General features: G+C 35.1%; 2 protein-coding genes across 2 annotated transcripts in view; one reads left to right on the top strand and one right to left on the bottom strand.

Annotated features, from left to right (window-relative positions):
• Window positions 1-17,904, bottom strand: part of LOC126765047 (radial spoke head 10 homolog B-like) — a 199,337-nt gene that overhangs the window by 75,670 nt on the left and 105,763 nt on the right. The window lies entirely within an intron of this gene.
• Window positions 3,659-4,888, top strand: LOC126765068 (52 kDa repressor of the inhibitor of the protein kinase-like). Its single transcript, XM_050482678.1, has 2 exons — window positions 3,659-4,509; window positions 4,568-4,888. The coding sequence occupies exons 1-2, from the start codon at window positions 3,731-3,733 to the stop codon at window positions 4,872-4,874; spliced, it is 1,086 nt and encodes a 361-aa protein (XP_050338635.1). The 5' UTR covers window positions 3,659-3,730; the 3' UTR covers window positions 4,875-4,888.

The following is a 17,904-nucleotide window of genomic DNA, read 5'->3' as shown; positions in this document are numbered from 1 at the left end:
CTTTACAAAACAAGTCTCACCTGACATTGGCCAAAAATACGTTCCCCAAGGTATTAATTTTCAGTTTATCCCCTCAAGCGCTCCTCATATGGGCGGCTTATGGGAATCAGCGGTAAGAGGTTTCAAATCTCATTTAAAAAAGATAGCTGGCAACCACAAATTTAATTATGAAGAATTCACGACACTATTAACTAGAATTGAAGCCGTTTCTAACTCACGGCCTCTCGCTGCACTCTCGCAAGATCCCTCAGACCTTACTGCCCTCACACCAGGGCATTTTCCTAAAGGAGCGCCCATCCTGGCCACACCTGAGCCAGGCGTGGAGTAGCTCTCCTTATTAAACCGTTGGGAAAGAATTAAGATTCTCCATCATGATTTCAGTCGCCGATGGAAAGATGATTATTTAAAGGACCTCCACAGAAGGTACCGATGGAAAACAACAGAAAATGCGCCTAAGCTTGGAGATTATGTCTTGATCAATGACGATTGTCTCTCCCCTACCGAATGGCGGCTTGGCCGCATAGAGAAGCTCTACTACGGCTCCGATGGTCATATTCGCGTAGTCGATCTCCGTACACAAACGGGAACACTAACCAGGCCGCTCGTTAAGCTATGATTTTTGCCAACCGCCGATAAAACCGAAAAGTAAACCGAAAGTAACGTAACCGTAACTAATAAAGAAAGAAACGAAAATAAATAATAATAAAAGCCTCCATTAGCCATAAGTAACAACAAAACACAAGAAAAGGGAGTCGATCCACATGACGACTCACTCGTGCCACATTACGTGGCACCAATGCCCATATGAATATCTATGTATATGTTAAATAAAATAACATCTTTTAACAGATAACTATGGATGCCGAGATGTCAACTGCCCCTACGCCCACAGTCCGTTCGGCAGCGCTGCGAACAACAATAACCACCGCAGCTCACCGAGGAGTTTCAACCGCTGCGGAACCACCACAACTCGAATGCGCTCTATGTCGCCGTCGACATCGGTTGCCACACTGTGGCATCTTCAAAAGGGGAGGTTGCCTTTGCAACGCCAGCAGGTCGCTCAGGCACATGGACATTGGCTAAATTGTCTGGTGCCCGCCCGCCTTATGCAAGAGTGCACCACGGGCACTGCCGTACTCGACGCCGGGGATCATGATGCACCTCGAAGCGGCAATGCCATCAGAAGACCCCCGCGATCGTAACCGCGCAGGCCGGCATACCCTACGGAGGACTCACGTTCCTAGCGTCACCGCAATCCTACACCGAACAGGAGGCGTCAGCCTAGGCCGCAATCGCGCCGTTCTACAGGCCTCAGCAACGTGGTAGAAACGTTACAACGGCTTCAGAGGCTACTAGGTTAAATACTCGCCTAGGGGGGCCAGGATGTATAAATGAGCATCCTCCCCCGAGCTCAACACACACACCACATTAGCACACCACATCCAGGCACATCTCACCACATTACGCTTACAACCCACATTCTACACTACTCACGAGAGCAGCACACACCGACACCTACATACATGCACACCAACCTATTCAGCACCAACGGGGATAAAGAAGGACCGATGAACAGATTCAGATCAGTTCGTTCTACGACACTAGCATCGATCGGTCATTCGTTTGCTCATCCCGCTTCTATCCGCCGCCATCTGTTTGCAAAACCAACCGCGTTCAGGGGCGAACGCAGGGGGGGGTTTGGGGGGTTAAAACCCCAAAGTAATTGAATTTTTAAATAATAGAATTTAATTCTGAACTGAAAAGTCACCAATAAGGTTTCTATTATTTTTTTAGAGTTTATTGTTAATCATAATACAGGAAAAATAAAAACTCATTTTTTATGACTTTCAGTTTTCGTTCCATGAGCAAACTGTTGTGAAATAAATTTAAATTAAAAAAAATTATGCTATTTGCAAAAAAATACTTGAGTGTCTTAACTCAAATGTCTATATTTTTAATAAAAACGACCAGAAAAAACTGGTCTGAATTAGATACACAACTTTACTTATTATTTGTTTTTCAAATGAAAATTTTTAAAACAACGGTTGTGCTTTTGATACTTTTTGATACTTATTTGCTTGGCAACATATACTTAATTTTTTTAGTTCGCGGCAACACTTGTCACTAATGATTAGTGCGTGAATGAGAATAGAACAAATGAATTATGTGCGTACGTGTGTTTTGTTCTTGTGCCGTGTTTGCATTTTCCTTATATTTTGCATTCGTATTAATCATTGTAACTCTTTTGAGCATCAGTAAGCAGAGATGAAAAAGCTCTCTGATTTCTCTCTTAACTGTCGATTCTCGCTCACAAACGAATTTTTTGACTGTTAATGTACCGTTACCGCAGTAGCGTCAATGAAATGTATTTGCTTATTGTACACAATGTGTACTACACAGTAATTGGCGTCATTACAAAGTGGTCGTTGAAGAAAGTACTAAGTTGTAAAAATGAGTGAAAATTCGATTAAAAAATATTTTCAAAGTAGTGTTTTAAAACGCGTAAGTGATTCTCCCGTTATAATTAATGAAGAAAACGCTGCACCTAAGGTCACCCGAGTGGCAGTAAGTGTTTACTTTTATTTTCAATAAAAAAAATATTTCGTTTACCTATGTTCAAATATCACGTTAATTTTAGGAGTTTGCAAACGATATCGTTAATTTTTGCAAAAAAATTGACGAAAAGCAGACATATGAGCTTTTAACGAATGTGTGGCAGCCTGATTTATCATTTATTTTTCCGTCGTCTGGTGATCGAAACTTAAAATTTCAGTTGTCGTGGCTGAAGTCTTTTCCATGGCTAGTATATTCGCCTAGACAAGATGGTGCCTACTGTCTATAAGCACTTGAGAAATGCAAAGAACATCAGCAGAAGGATTATCACCGCAGAGCAGTGGAAGACGCAGCCAATTTCAAGCTGATTTTTGAAAATAAAAGAAACAATATATTAACAGAAATTGATCATGGCCGCAAAAAGCAACAGCTTGAAAATCGAGCAAAATTACATCCTATAATCCGTGTTTTGCTTATCTGCGGGAGGCAAGGGCTTGCGTTAAGAGGCCATCGTGACGAAGGAAATCTTTCTTTAGAAATGCCTGCTGAAAACGACGGGAACTTCAGGGATCTTTTGCGTTTAGCAATAGATAGTGGCGACGAAAATTTAAAAAAACATGTTCAAACTGCAGCACGTAATGCTAATTATTTCAGTTGGCGCATCCAAAATGAAATTATTGAAATAGCAGGACAAATAATACAAAAAAATTATTAACCGTATTAATAAATCTCAATGCTTTGCAATAATTGCTGATGAAACCACGGATGTTAGTGGCATTGAGCAATTTTCAATTTGTATACGGTATGTTGATCGTTTTGAGAATGAGGAAAAACTGAGAGAGGACTTTTTATGTTTTGTTCCTGTTGAGGATACAACTGGCAGCGGTCTTGCGAATGTGCTAATTGATAAATTAAAAGAACTTAAACTTAGTTTTGCACACATAAGGGGTCAAGGTGAGTTTTCAACTCTTCTATTTTTGGGACAATTAAATTATACTTTTTTCTTTCTAAAGGTTATGACGGAGCGTGGTCGATGAGTGGACATGTCAAAGGTTGTGCTAGTGTCATCCAAAATTTATATTCAGCGGCTCTTTATGTGCACTGTGCTAATCACAGCTTAAATTTAGCCATCGCAACGACTTGCAAAATACCTGCTATAAGAAATTGTATTGGTTCCATGAAAGAGACCGTAAATCTTTTTCGGATGTCAACTAAAGCAGGCACACTGCTCAAAAATCTTATTCTTGAATCCTTTCCAAACTCAAAGCAAGTGAGGTTACTTAAATTCTGCGAAACACGTTGGGTGGAGCATTTAGAATCTCTTTCTTTATTTAACGATTTATTTCCATTGATCTGTACTGCGTTGGAAGAGCTTGATATTGAAAATTTAAGAAGTGATTTATCAAAGCCACATGCTTTGTTGACTGCAATCCAATCACCTCAATTTGTGATTGCTATGGCGATACTAAAGCCAATTTTTGCATTATCAAAACACATAAGCCTATGTTTGCAGCAAATAGATTGTGATTTGAGCAGCTGCGTTGCTTATGCAAATAATTTGTATGCTGAAATTAGTGAAATGCGTAAGGATTCTGAACAATCGTTTAAACTAATTTTTGAATCAGTTAAAACAATAGCCGCAGAATTAGATTTAGAAATCAAAATTCCGCGTTTGGCGAAACGGCAAACTAATCGCGACAATTATGAAGGCGAACCGGAAGAATATTACCGCAGATCAATTTACATACCGTTTTTAGATCAGTTTTTGGACCAAATCAATGAACGATTTTTAAAACATCGAGAGCTGCTTTCCAAAATTGAAAACATTTTGCCAAATAAATGCGTAAATCTGGACGTTATTGAGATGCAGGAGACTGTTCGTGTTTTAGAAAAGCAATGGTCCGCTGATGTAGAAGATCCCGATGATTTCGTTGCTGAATTTAGAATGTGGAAAAGGTTAAAAATCTTTTCTTCAGATTATATTCTCTAACTAAAATTTTGATAATATTTTCAGGAACTGGTTAAATCAATCAAAGAGATCCAAAACTTTTTTAGACGCGTTGAATTGTTGCGATGCAAAAATTTTCAAAACAGTGCATCGTTTTTTAAAGATTGGAGCAACAATCCCTATATCTGTCGCTTCAAGTGAACGCTCGTTTTCCTCACTTCGCAGGCTTAAAACATATTTAAGAAATAAAACTGGAGAAGCACGCCTGAACGGAATGGCTCTCTTGAATATCCATAGAGATATAGACGTGACGGAGGAAGAGATTTTAAATGTTATGGCCCAAAATAAAAGAAGATTAGACTTCAATTTGTGAATAAAATAATGAAACATTGTCTTTTTACCTAAAACCCCCCCCAAATTTTTTCCTGCGTTCGCCACTGACCGCGTTATTAAATAGTGAACCTCAACTCTAAAAAACGTGTATTTATTTTCAACTGTTTAAATAAAACCTCTGTTGGTATAACCATCCACAAGGAGAGATAAACTTTTTTCGGTATTTATTGCATTTTTTAATATTTGTGGTGAAGTGAAAAAATAAAAGGTGAGTGCACTTTTATAACACCCTCAATGAAGTAAAGTTAGCTTCAAGAGAAGCCGTTGAAAATAATGTGTCGCCGTTTTTCGCAGAGAAACCAAAAAAGTTTTACACTGATGGAATAATGTCTATTCGGAAAAATGGCAAAAAGTGGTCGTCTAAAATGGTACATATTTTGTTCATTAAAGTTCATTATAAATATAAAAAATAAGTTGAATTTTGATTGGAAATAGGAAAACACTACCCAATATTTATGTAAAATATAACTCTGCATGAGGGCTTGGGGAAATTCAGAATGCAAGTTTTAAAACATGTTTTTCAGCAGGAAAATACAAGTATGTCCTGTCAATTGATATTTTGGAACAAAATCGGTATATGGGGTGTTAAATTCTATAGCTCGATTCAGCAGAGAGGTATCATACTTTGAAGGTACTCTTTGAGCAAGTTTTATTCCAATGTATATGGGCATATCCCAGAAACTGTCTACCAACCAAAAATATTTGAACTTAATCCAACCTAATTTTTTTTTTAATGGAGCATTAGAATAGATATCCAATTTTATAAATGTATGAAAAAAAATTATTCGATGATGATTAAAACAAAAATTATTACCAAATCCTACCCTACCTCAGGTCATTTCAGGTGTTATACAAAAAAAGTGAAATTTTTTACGTGTTCATCATTGCTTTGGTATTAACATAGATGGTCCAATCGAAAGCCATATTGTTATTCACTCAATTCTTCTTAAAATTTGCAAAAAAAAAATTTCGCTTACTTTTTGGAAACATTAAAATTTGGTATGAAATGCTAGGTAAATGCGTTGTAGCGTGCGTAACGGAAAATCAGGTTTTTTTTATATTGTGAGTAGAAAATTTTTTTTTTACAAATCATCTATAACTTTAATTTAAATAAATATTCTGCTTTTAAGAAAAAACAAATTTTCATTCTACAATTAAAAACCAAAAAATTACAGCATATTCATTTCTGTGGCGTGCGTAACGATTTGAGTTCTCACAAAAATTACAATAGAAACCTTTGCAATTTTTATTCTGTTTTCTTATCACTTCGCTTCTTAAATCTATTCCTCGCCTACTATTCTTAGCATACTATAATCGTACCGATTAGCGATTATTTTTTTAAACGGTAAATTTCACGTTGTCTCGCCTTTGGTTTCGTTTGAATCATTTGCAATTATCTTTCAGTGTCACTTTAGATTATCGGCATATTGGTACCACAGAAAATTGTTTGTTTACAGTATAATAAATAATAATATTTAATAATTTTCAACGTAACAGTTGAAAAAATGAAAACGGGTGCAGAGCGTATTCGAAAATATCGCAAAAAAATACAATTCAGTGAAAACTTAACACAAATAGAACGTTTAAAAAATGCGAAAAGAATGAAAATTTATAGAAAAAATCTTAAAGAAAAAAGTAAAAATGATGATTCATTATCAAAAAAAGTAAAGGCTGACCACCGAAACCGCATGCAAACTTTTAGAAAGAAAATAAAGGAACAAAAACAACAAGAGCAACCAATAATATCGTTGGATGGTGCATATCCTTTACAAGGCCTTAAAAAAAGTGGAATTAGCGTTACCAAAAGACATTAACAAAAAAAAGGAAATTCTTAGAATGCTTACAGTAAAATACTTGAAAGAGGCAGAAGAAGCTCAAACAAAAAATACGGTTGACGAAAATGTTAAAATGATTTATGAGTTTTACACTAATGTTGACATCTCTACGGAAACTACCGGAAGAAAGTCCACACTTATATCAAAATCAAATAACCTTCCAATATCTAAAAGATTCATGGTTATGACAATTAGAGAAGCATATGAATTGTTTAAAACAACGTTTCCTGGAATAAATATTTCACGTACTAAATTTCATAACAACCGACCAAAACACGTGGAATTGTCTAGTAAGCTTCCACATAACATGTGTGTTTGCCAGTACCACGCCAATTTTTCATTTTTATTGGAAGCTATGTATGTTTGGCATTTTTCGTATGTTCCCATCTAACTTCGGAAATTTTTTAAGAAGGGTGTGTTGTGACGAAACCAATGAAGTTTTTATGAGGAATGAATGCAACAAGTGGATTAAAGACATTACAGACGCTTTCGTCCCTTTGATTTACATTAATCAACTCGAACAGCTTACTGAATGGAAGCATTGGAGAATCGTTGATAAACGCATCATCATTAGTTATACGAAAGAACCAATAACTGATTTGATTAATGAATTGGAATCTCAGTTACCTTCCTTTAAACTGCATACTTACGTTAAAAGGACTCAACAAAAATACTTTCAAGACCGAAAAATATCTATTAAACAAGATGAAGCTGTTCTGTAAGTCGATTTTGCGGAAAACTATAGGCTCCTCAATCAAAATGAAATTCAGTCTGCACATTTTATTACGAGCGATCAACTGTCACAAAATAAATATGATGTTTATTGCTTTCTCCAGTTAATTGTAAAGAAACTTAAAGAACAAAACGCTATTTCGAAGTTATTTTTATTTTCTGATGGCTTTGCAAGTCAATTTAAAAACAAGTTCATTTTGAGTATTATACCGTTTTTTAAGGAAACAAGTAAGGAAGGGCTAAGTTCGGGTGTCACCGAACATTTTATACTCTCGCACGATAAAGTGATAATCGAGATTTCATTATCAGTCATTTACATATTTTTCAAATACCGTATTTGTGTAAAGTTTTATTCCGCTATCATCATTGGTTCCTAATGTACTATATATTATACAGAGAAGGCATCAGATGGAATTCAAAATAGCGTTATATTGGAAGAAGGCGTGGTTGTGAACTGATTTCACCCATATTTTGTCATCAGGGTGTTAAGAAAATATTACATACCGAATTTCATTGAAATCGGTAGAGTAGTTCCCGAGATATGGTTTTTGGTCCATAAGTGGGCGACGCCACGCCCAGTTTCAATTAAAAAAAAAAGCCTGGATGCAGCTTCCTTCTGCCATTTCTTCCGTAAAATTTAGTGTTTCTGACGTTTTTTGTTAGTAGGTTAACGCACTTTTAGTGATTTTCAACATAACCTTTGTATGGGAGGTTCCTATGGTTTCATCATGATATCTCAATTTTTACTCAAGTTACAGCTTGCACGGACGGACGGACGGACAGACGGACGGACGGACAGACAGACATCCGGATTTCAACTCTACTCGTCACCCTTATCACTTTGGTATATATAACCCTATATCTGACTCTTTTAGTTTTAGGACTTACAAACAACCGTTATGTGAACAAAACTATAATACTCTCCTTAGCAACTTTGTTGCGAGAGTATAAAAATAGATTTGACCAACTTTGAGTGGAATTTTTTTGCAACTGCTCACGGAAAGGGTGCAGTAGACGGAATTGGAGCTGTCATAAAGAGAAAAATTTAACAAATGGTGAAAGCTCAGAATATTGTTCTTAATAACGCCCATGATTTTTTTAAATTGGCAAAAATTAATATAAATGGTATTTCTATTTTATATGTAAGTAGTACATATGTATATAAAAAATACAACTGCATTTCTTTCGGAGAGATGGGCTAACGTTAAGAGCATTCCCGGAATAAAAAGAATTCATTTCTTAATGAAAATGAGCTCGAAATAGCACTAACGGCAGATTCAGCAAAACATAAAATTCTTTATAATTAATTTATAAACATAAAATATGAATTAAATAATCTTATTAAAAAATAGTATAAATTGTTTTGTTAAAATAAATACAATTGTTTTTATTTATATACTACTGGAAAAAATTTAGCGTGCGTAACGTAGCGCGCGTAACGTTGGGTTCACGGCCATTGATAAAAAACTACAAAATTTTTTGGCTGCAAGTAAGTTATTTTAGAATTCTCTTATATTCATCTTTCTTTAAGGTATTTCATTTGGTGTGCTTTATTATACAAAATTTGCTAAAAATTACGAAAACATACCTCAAAGCTACTTCTTTTTTGTAGCGTGCGTAACAATACTTTGAGATCAAATTTTTCGCAGCTTAAACCTGTTACAAAAAATATTTTGATGACATTCGAAAGTACACTCAAATCTCACTAAACACTGTGTATAAATTGAAGGTATGTCTTTTGAAAGACCAAAAAATTGTTATATTTCAATCCGAAAACGCGTACGAATGTGGCGTTCCTAACGCAGGATTTGCCCATATGGTCCAAAAAAAAAATGACGATTTTACTTAAAAAACCGATTATTTTATATAATTGATCGTGTTAAATTTTTTTCGTTTATTTTTTCGAAAAGTTCATTCAAAAACAAAAATTAAAAAAAAAGATCTCCAAAAGTCAATTTCTACAAAAGTTATGGCTATTTCAAAATAAAAAAGCCATTTTTTTGAAAAATTCATAACTTTTTTGAAGTTGGACAAAACATTTTTAAAAAATTCTCAAAAATGTTTTTCAAAGGGTAGAAAAGGATGGATAAGTTTCAGCAAAATTTAAAGGGGTCGGGTTCAAAAGTGGTCGATTTGGTATGGAATACCCCATGTATGTACATGTGTGATATAAGTAACCATAGAAGCTAAATTTAATGTAATGAGGTGGAAAACATTAATCAGAAGATGAGAATTATTTACATTAGGGATATGAAGTTTGGATGAACCACATAATTTTTAGAAAAACATGCACACTTAATACACATTTAATTAGAAAGTACAGCCTATACGGTTTAATGTCAGGTGAATGATTTCTGATTGAATCGTTATATGGGGTATATTGGAGACAGAGAAAGGTGTGGGCTGATAGCATTAACTTTTGAATGCGCTTAGGTATACTCGATAATTTTCGAGCTATTTTATAAATACATAACTTTCACACTACGAATTATTAACAGAATAAATGTAGTACAAGATTTCGGTCGCGTGCAACCGAACATTTTACACTCTTACAATTTGCAATAATCAAAGCCTGGTTACCACTTTAAAACCGTCAACCAGATAATTGGAATCCAAGCACTTATATAAGAAGTTGAACTTCCTTAACTCGAATCACTATAATCCACAAATAAACTCCGAGTTAGAGAAATTTCGAATTGTGGAGGGAAATATGTATGAAATTTGCCTTTAATTACCATCTCAACAGTTCGAGTTAAGGAAACTTCCGAGCTATAGAAGTTCGGGTTATGAAAATTTAACTGTATATAACTCATATACTGACCGACATATTCGTCAAAAAGGTTTGTTAAAAAAACGAAAATCATTATATATTACATATGTAGTATTTGGGAGTGGGGGTAGTATCGACCCACATACTATTAATACGCTACATGCTAATAAAATACTCCCTGAGATTCATTAAGGTATCATCACCAATCATATGGAGTAAAGTCATCTGGATATTATATCATTGCTATATGAAGGCTAGAGATTTTAGGCACATTTATCAGTAAAACACGCTCTCTCATTTTTACAAAGATAATTCACATGTTATCCGATATTTGCGGTATAAAGTCACCTGGAAGTCCGAAAATCGTTGTGTGTGATATTGTATATGGGAGCTAAGGAAAATATTTACACGATTCAATCCATTTTTGCCACAAAGACATATTATTGTCAGGAAAAGATTATTCCTGAATTTCAGTTATATAACTTACATATTGACTGATATTTTCGGTCAAAAGTCAATTACAGATACTGGGGTCCACATAATCGGGACATGGACTTGAACAGTTTTGGTTGGACATGGAATATTTTTGGTCATAAGACGGAATACTCTAAATGAATTATTCATGCAAAGTTCTATACCGTTATATTATATGGAATATACAGCTGAAATTCAGAGATAATCTTTTCCTGACAATAGGAACTATGTGAATCAAAAATACTTTCCTGAGCCCCCTATACCTAATATAAAGATTTTGGAACTTCCGGGTGACTTCATGCTGCATTTATCGGTCAATATTTGAGTTATTTGAATAAAAACTACAGAGAGTGTTTTACTCATAATAGTGTATCTTTGTGCTTAAAATAGCTGAAATTGGGCGCAAACTTTATCAGGCTCCCATATAACTAATAACAGGATTTTCAAACATTTGACTGACTTTACTCCATATGATTGGTGATTTTATTTGTGGTACCTGAATGAAAGCCAGAGAACATTCTTTTATTATAGTATGTGACAAGTTAATAGTATATGGGATTGGCAAAAATAGATAAAATCGGGTCGATACTAACCCGAACTACATATAATGATTTTAATTTTTTCTAACAAACATAAGTATTTCTATGTCGGTCAGTGTATAAGTTGTATACAGTATATGTATAAATACAATTTATTGGGTTTCGATTCTCTGGTTGTCGTTGTACACCTTAAGGTACTTCGCTGACTTTGATTCTTGCAAGTTGTCCTCGGTTGCCTTCCTTACTTGTTATTTATGGCCTTATAAAATGTAGTAAACAAAAACAAAATTCCAAATATATATTAATTTTTTTAACAAAAAAATTATATTACTTTAATTCCATAGAAAATAATTATATGTGCAACATAAAGAACTCCCTAAAATTCATATCCAATATTATTTTTACACGTATATTATAAAAATAATTTTAAGTAATTGAAATTTTAAATATGTTTGGTATCTAATAGTATTACCCTTTTGCAGTATTACTTCGTGGCATGGTCCCTACTAAGTTTACAGAGTAGTTAGCTCAATTTTCCCCCACCCTTAAACAACGGTACTTTTTAACTGCTTAATAGTATCATACTACTTGACGTATCCATATACTTTAGCAGTAAGTATACCCCAAGGGTATCAAAGGACTCAAAGCTGGCCAATCCAATAATTTAATATTACGGGACTCAACAAATGCTTATGTAGCGCGAGCTACATGAATGGGGCGTTGTCTTGCTGAAATATCTAATATTCGTCATGAAAATTCTCAATAAAAGGAATGAGCTCACTATTCAGTAGATAAATGATATGAGATTTGCCTTTAGAGCTAAAGGCAGTCCATACCATCAAAGATCCCCCACCATGGTTTCGCTTATAGCAAATCTCTCTTGCAAATCTTTACGTATCTCGCCAATCTTTATGTCGCTTTTTCTTTCACGGCTGAGCTAGTTTTGATTCAAACTTAAGGCATATTTCATGTTTCATAATTTGCTGATCACGCTGCCTAAAGATTGGTAGGCCTTATTCTACTTTTATCTGCCTGCAACTCATGCCTTCGCTAATTGCCAAGTGATGCGTCTCTTAGTCCGCTTATCAACTGCTTATAACCGACCAGTACGCTAGATGACACCACAGTTTTGAGGATTTTTCAAATAATTTGAAATTGCATTACGATGTCGATTCACCAACTTAGCAATTCGACCAATGCTTATGCAGGCTTGTCCATAGTTCTGTTCCACGTGGCATTTGGACTAAATAACTATCCTATAATTATAAATTATGTTTCTACGCACTAGATTTAATACCTATAACTTACGTATTTTCCAATTTTTTCTCTTCAGTTAAAAACAAACTTTATATGTTGTCGATACAGCTGTCGGAGCACAAATAGATGAATTTGCACATACAATTATTTTCTATGAACAATACAAATCGCAATTTTATTTTGTGAACCACGAATACTGCATACTGAAAAAAAATTTACGGTTATTAATTCATGAGATACTTTGAAAAAAAGTTTGCACATACAAAATTCGTTCCAAAGTAAACAGGAACAAATGGTTTTTCCTTCAAAATCAATTTATTTTATTCAAAATAGTATCCTTCTGCTTCAATACTGCTTTTTGCACGGCCCAAAAGCATGTCGAACGAGTGTGTTAGCTCGTTGCCCGGTATGACCACCAGTATGCCGGTGCAAGCCTTTTGAATAGCCTCTACGTCTCCATAACGCTTTCCTTTCATGGGCAAATGCATTTTTCCGAAAAGGAAGAAGTCGCACGGTGCCATAACAGGTGAATACGGGGAGTGGTTAATGGTTAAAATGTGATTTTTGTCAAATAATCGGTTTAAAGATGTCCTTCGAATGTTGGATGCTGAGCAATGTTCGGTCAAAATAAGATAAGTCGATGTTTTGGAGATGTTCAATTTCATTTCCATGAATTTCAATGATGATTTCGGCTGATTTTTGATGCAGTCATGCACAGTTTCTATGGAATTTCCGGTGGTCACGGATTTTGATTGGCTCACATGTTGATCGTCATTTATGTTCTCACGACCACTTTTAAAACGTTGAAACCACTCGTGCACTCTGCTACGAGATAGGCAATCATCGCCATAAACTTATTTCATGTCCATTCTTGTTCATTTTCGCACCGATAACACAAACATACTGACGCTTAAAAGGTCAAAACTTGACTTCCAATCAATGAAATGTCATAAAATTCTCACTGGACAATCGATAAAGATAGGAAATTCTAACGCACCAGTTGATATATAGATTGCGCCACCAGGGGCGCTAGATTCAAAAAGTCCTGTTTACTTTGGAAAGTACCTTGTATAATTCTTTGCGAAGGTACTTACGTGTGGACATTATGTGCATATAGAATGCGTTAAATGTTTTGTATGCAATTATGCATGTTCTTGTTTGACAAGGAACAAGAGGAATGCTTAAAAATCGCCAAATTGGACTTTCAATATACATACTTGTATGTAAGTGTACAGGTATGTGATGTATGTCTTTTCACAAAGGTAAGTATGTATGTGAGATATTTAATGTATTCTACTTATAATTTTTTTTTATTTCCCGAACCGTCTGTTTATTTTCTTAATTTTTATACTCTTGCAACCAGTTGCTACTGTCCGTCCGTCCGTCCGTGCAATCTGTAACTTGAGTAAAAATTGATTTTTTTTATATACCATATTATTCCATAAAACCTTACTTAAGTGCCTAGTATCTCGAGAAGTATTAATGATAGCGATTTTGCCCTCGGACAAGTTGACATTTACATTTTTTATATAGCTCTTGTAATTTACAAAATAAATGGAAAAAAACTGCAATTTTTGTGGAAAAATAAGGTTTAAAGCCCAGTACTACTTCGTCGGTGTGAGTTTCGACTGAGCACTTTTATAGAGTGCTCAATTTTGAGGAATATGTGTCTAAAGTCAAAGCGATGACATAAAATGCCTCTGAGCGATAGAAATTTAAAGATCAAAAATTACGATTTACGTGTACTTTTTGGAAAATTTTTACATGCCTTGGTTCAGACCTTATTGTTAATATTAAGGGCTAAAATTTTCAGGGAATTTTTTTAGGGTATATCCAAGGAAATTTCGTGAGGGAATTGAAAGAATTAAAAAGTTAAAAAAACACCCTAATACATATACCATATATAACTCATACACTGACATACAAGGTCTGTCGCAAAAGAAACAGGACTGTTAAAAAAAAAAACAACAAAAAATTAATATTTTTCAAAAGTTATATTTTTTTTAGTCAAAGTAGTTTCCTTGTGCTTCGATACAGCGTTTAGCTCGGTCAATTACCATTTCAAATGAGTGTTTAAGGTAATTTTTCGGAATGCTCTTGAGAATATCGGTCGTCGCCTTTAGCTGAAATGTCCTGAAACCAGTGTCTTTTCATGGGCAAATGAAGTTTTCCAAATAGGTAAAAATCACAGAGTGCCAGATCAGGTGAGTAGGGTGAGTGATTAATGGTTAATATGGAGTTTTTTGTCAAAAAATCAGGGACAAGCGTCGACCGATGACACGGCGCAATATCGTGCAACAGGCGCCAGGACCCTGCCTCACGGTATTGTGGTCGAGCTCGACGAATGCGTGACAAAAGACGCTTCATAACTACAAGGTAAAACACATCATTAAGCAAGGTGGGACGAACTCTTGGTGTACAATATCCTCGGAGTCGTAAAAGCAAATCAGCATTGTCTTTATTTATGACTTCTGAAGACGACTTTTTTTCGGCTGCTTCTGATCGTCACAGAGGTCCTCACGACCTTCTTGGAATCGCTTATACCACTTATACACATTACTACGGGATAGGTACTGATCACCATAAACTTTTTTCATCATTTGAAATGTTTCAGTAAACGTTTTCCCAAGTTTAAAATAAATTTAATATTTGCTCTTTGCATTTTACGAACGATGACCAAAAGCTGCTGTCACTTTTTGATCGATAACATCGATCGTAGTTATCGAAAACGATACTTACTAAACAGTGTTTTATTAAAGCTTATCATTCAAAACGTTTATTTTGTTAAATTTCTCAATTTCACTTTACATTTTTTTACAATAAAAGATAGATAAATGTCATAAGTAAGGTTTGAAAAACATTTCTTGAAAGTTCAGTATCTTATCTTTATATTTCATGAAATTGATTGAAACACAAAACATGTAGAGCTACATCGCATTTTGCGCATTTATATGACGAATGTTTCTGACAATTTTGACAACGGCGAGGCTTCTCTACTTTGTCAATGCCATCGATAGACAGATTGTGTGAGAAGAAGCCGAACTGCATGAATTTCTTATTCAAACGAATGTTCCACGGGGTCACTTTAGCGAACTTATCACTGGCACACTTGGAAATACTTCTTTATTAATTTGAAATGGTCACGAGCCATTGTCACGGATGATTTTGCACTCCAATGAAGATTGGGACGACCAATAATTTTCGATGCGCTGTCGCCTATTGTAGCCAGTCACGAACAAAATTCCAATGAAACAACGCATGAAATCATCATAATCTATCTCAAATTTCCAGTCGTTGTGATCGATTTTCGCGTAGGTCATCGTACATCGAACCAAATATTTGTTTATCTCATCATCGCTAAGCAAGCTGAAAAGTTGAATTGGTGAGTACCCTCCTGCAGCGCGATAAGACTTACTAAATGAGCTACACGAAAATATAAATGACCATGAAATTGCGATTACATGATCAGCGTGCCCCATAATCTCCTCAATCTCTCTTTGACTCTGGTATCTTTTGCGAAACATTTTCAAGAGAAAACTCAAAATTTCACTGTCAGGCTCGTGGACAACAACCGACTAACTATCTGCCTGGAAGGGATCCTTTTTATATTTGTGACCTAAGAAGCTTTTGGAAAATTCTATTCTAGAAATATCTGAAAAGAAAGCTCTTGAATGTTACATGAAAAGGAACAATAATTTAGTGGATTTTTTCCTTTTCTGATATGCAATTACAAAAAACTGAATGAACTGTAAGACGACGCTTTGTCCTGCATGTTTTTGATTATGATACTTCCTGCGTTTACTTGTTTGTGAAAGAACTCAGTAATCAAGAGTTTAACAAAGAAATTTTCTGTTAAATTGAAAGTTTTTCAAAAACTTTCTCTATTTTTTCCGAATTTTTTGAAAAAATGTGGAAAATAAATAAGTAAAAGAAAATTTTTTGTCAAGATCAGAGAGATGCAAAATGACATACAATTATTGCGCTCAGGACATATCTCGTTCATTTTCTACTCGGCGATTTTTCAAAGTTGCTGGTCGAAAAATCGACCATTGGCTGTAAATGGGTTAAACACAAAGATACACTGATATACAGACATACCACCGAAAAGTGGGTCCAATTTTCACTCTGGTTCCTATAAAGTTCTACAAGGTGCCTTCCAAAGTAAACAATTTACAATTTTTCAATCTAGCGCCCCTGGTGGCGCAATCTATATGTCGACTGGTGCGTTAGAATCTGCATTCTTTATTGATTGTCCAGTCAGAATTTCATGACATTTCATCTTTTGGAAGTTAAGGTTTTGCGTTTTAAGTGTGTATGTTTGTTTATCGGTGCGAAAATGAACTTCGAACAAAGAGTCAAAATTAAATTTTGTTTTAAAATCGGTAAAACTTTTACCGAAACGTTTCAATTGATGAAACAAGTTTATGGCGATGATTGCCTATCTCGTAGCAGAGTGCACGAGTGGTTTCAACGTTTTCAAAGTGGTCGTGAGGACATAAATGACGATCAACATGTGGGCCAATCAAAATTCGTGATCACCGAAAATTCCATAGAAACTGTGCATGACTGCATCAAAAATCAGCCGAAATCATCATTGAAATTCATGGAAATGAAATTGAACATCTCCAAAACATCGACTTATCTTATTTTGACCGAACATTTGGGCTTACGAAAGGTGTGTGCACGGTTTGTTCCGCACAAATTAACTGACGACCAAAAATTGCTCAGAATACAACATTCGAAGGACATCATTAAAGAGGTTTATTTGACCAAAAATCACATTTTAGCCATTAACCACTTCCCGTATTCACCTGATATGGTACCGTGTGACTTCTTCCTCTTCGGAAAAATGCATTTGTCCATGAAAAGAAAGCGTTATGCGGACTTACATAGAGGCCATTCAAAAGGCTTGCATTAGCATACTGGCGACTATACCGGCCAACGAGCTAAAACACTCGTTCGACATGCTTCTGGATCGTGCAAACAGCTGTATTGAAGCAGAAGTATTTTGAATAAAATAAATTGATTTTGCCGAAAAAGCCATTTGTTCTGTTTTTGTTTTTAAGTTCTGTTTACTTTGGAAAACACTTAGTATGATTAGTTATTGATGTATTGCACTTATAGTAGTTTGTACCAGTACCGTTATGTGGGGAGTGAAAGAGTTTTAGTAGCTTTAGTAGTTTAGGAGATATATACTCGTACAACATACTTTTCCAAAAATTTTTACCCACTGGTGCCTCTTGCTACAACGATCTCCTATACCAAATTATAGTTTTATATCTTAATTTAGTGCATAATTATGGTAATTTATAAATTTTCGGTTAATGGCAAAGATACTTATAGCATAATTCTTATTAATTCTGAAAATAACTACTGACGATAAAAGTCCATGTACTCCTGCAG

This window comes from Bactrocera neohumeralis, unplaced genomic scaffold, assembly GCF_024586455.1.
Source record: "Bactrocera neohumeralis isolate Rockhampton unplaced genomic scaffold, APGP_CSIRO_Bneo_wtdbg2-racon-allhic-juicebox.fasta_v2 cluster10, whole genome shotgun sequence".
Lineage (NCBI taxonomy): Eukaryota > Metazoa > Arthropoda > Insecta > Diptera > Tephritidae > Bactrocera > Bactrocera neohumeralis.
This window is presented reverse-complemented; position numbering and strand designations above follow the sequence as displayed.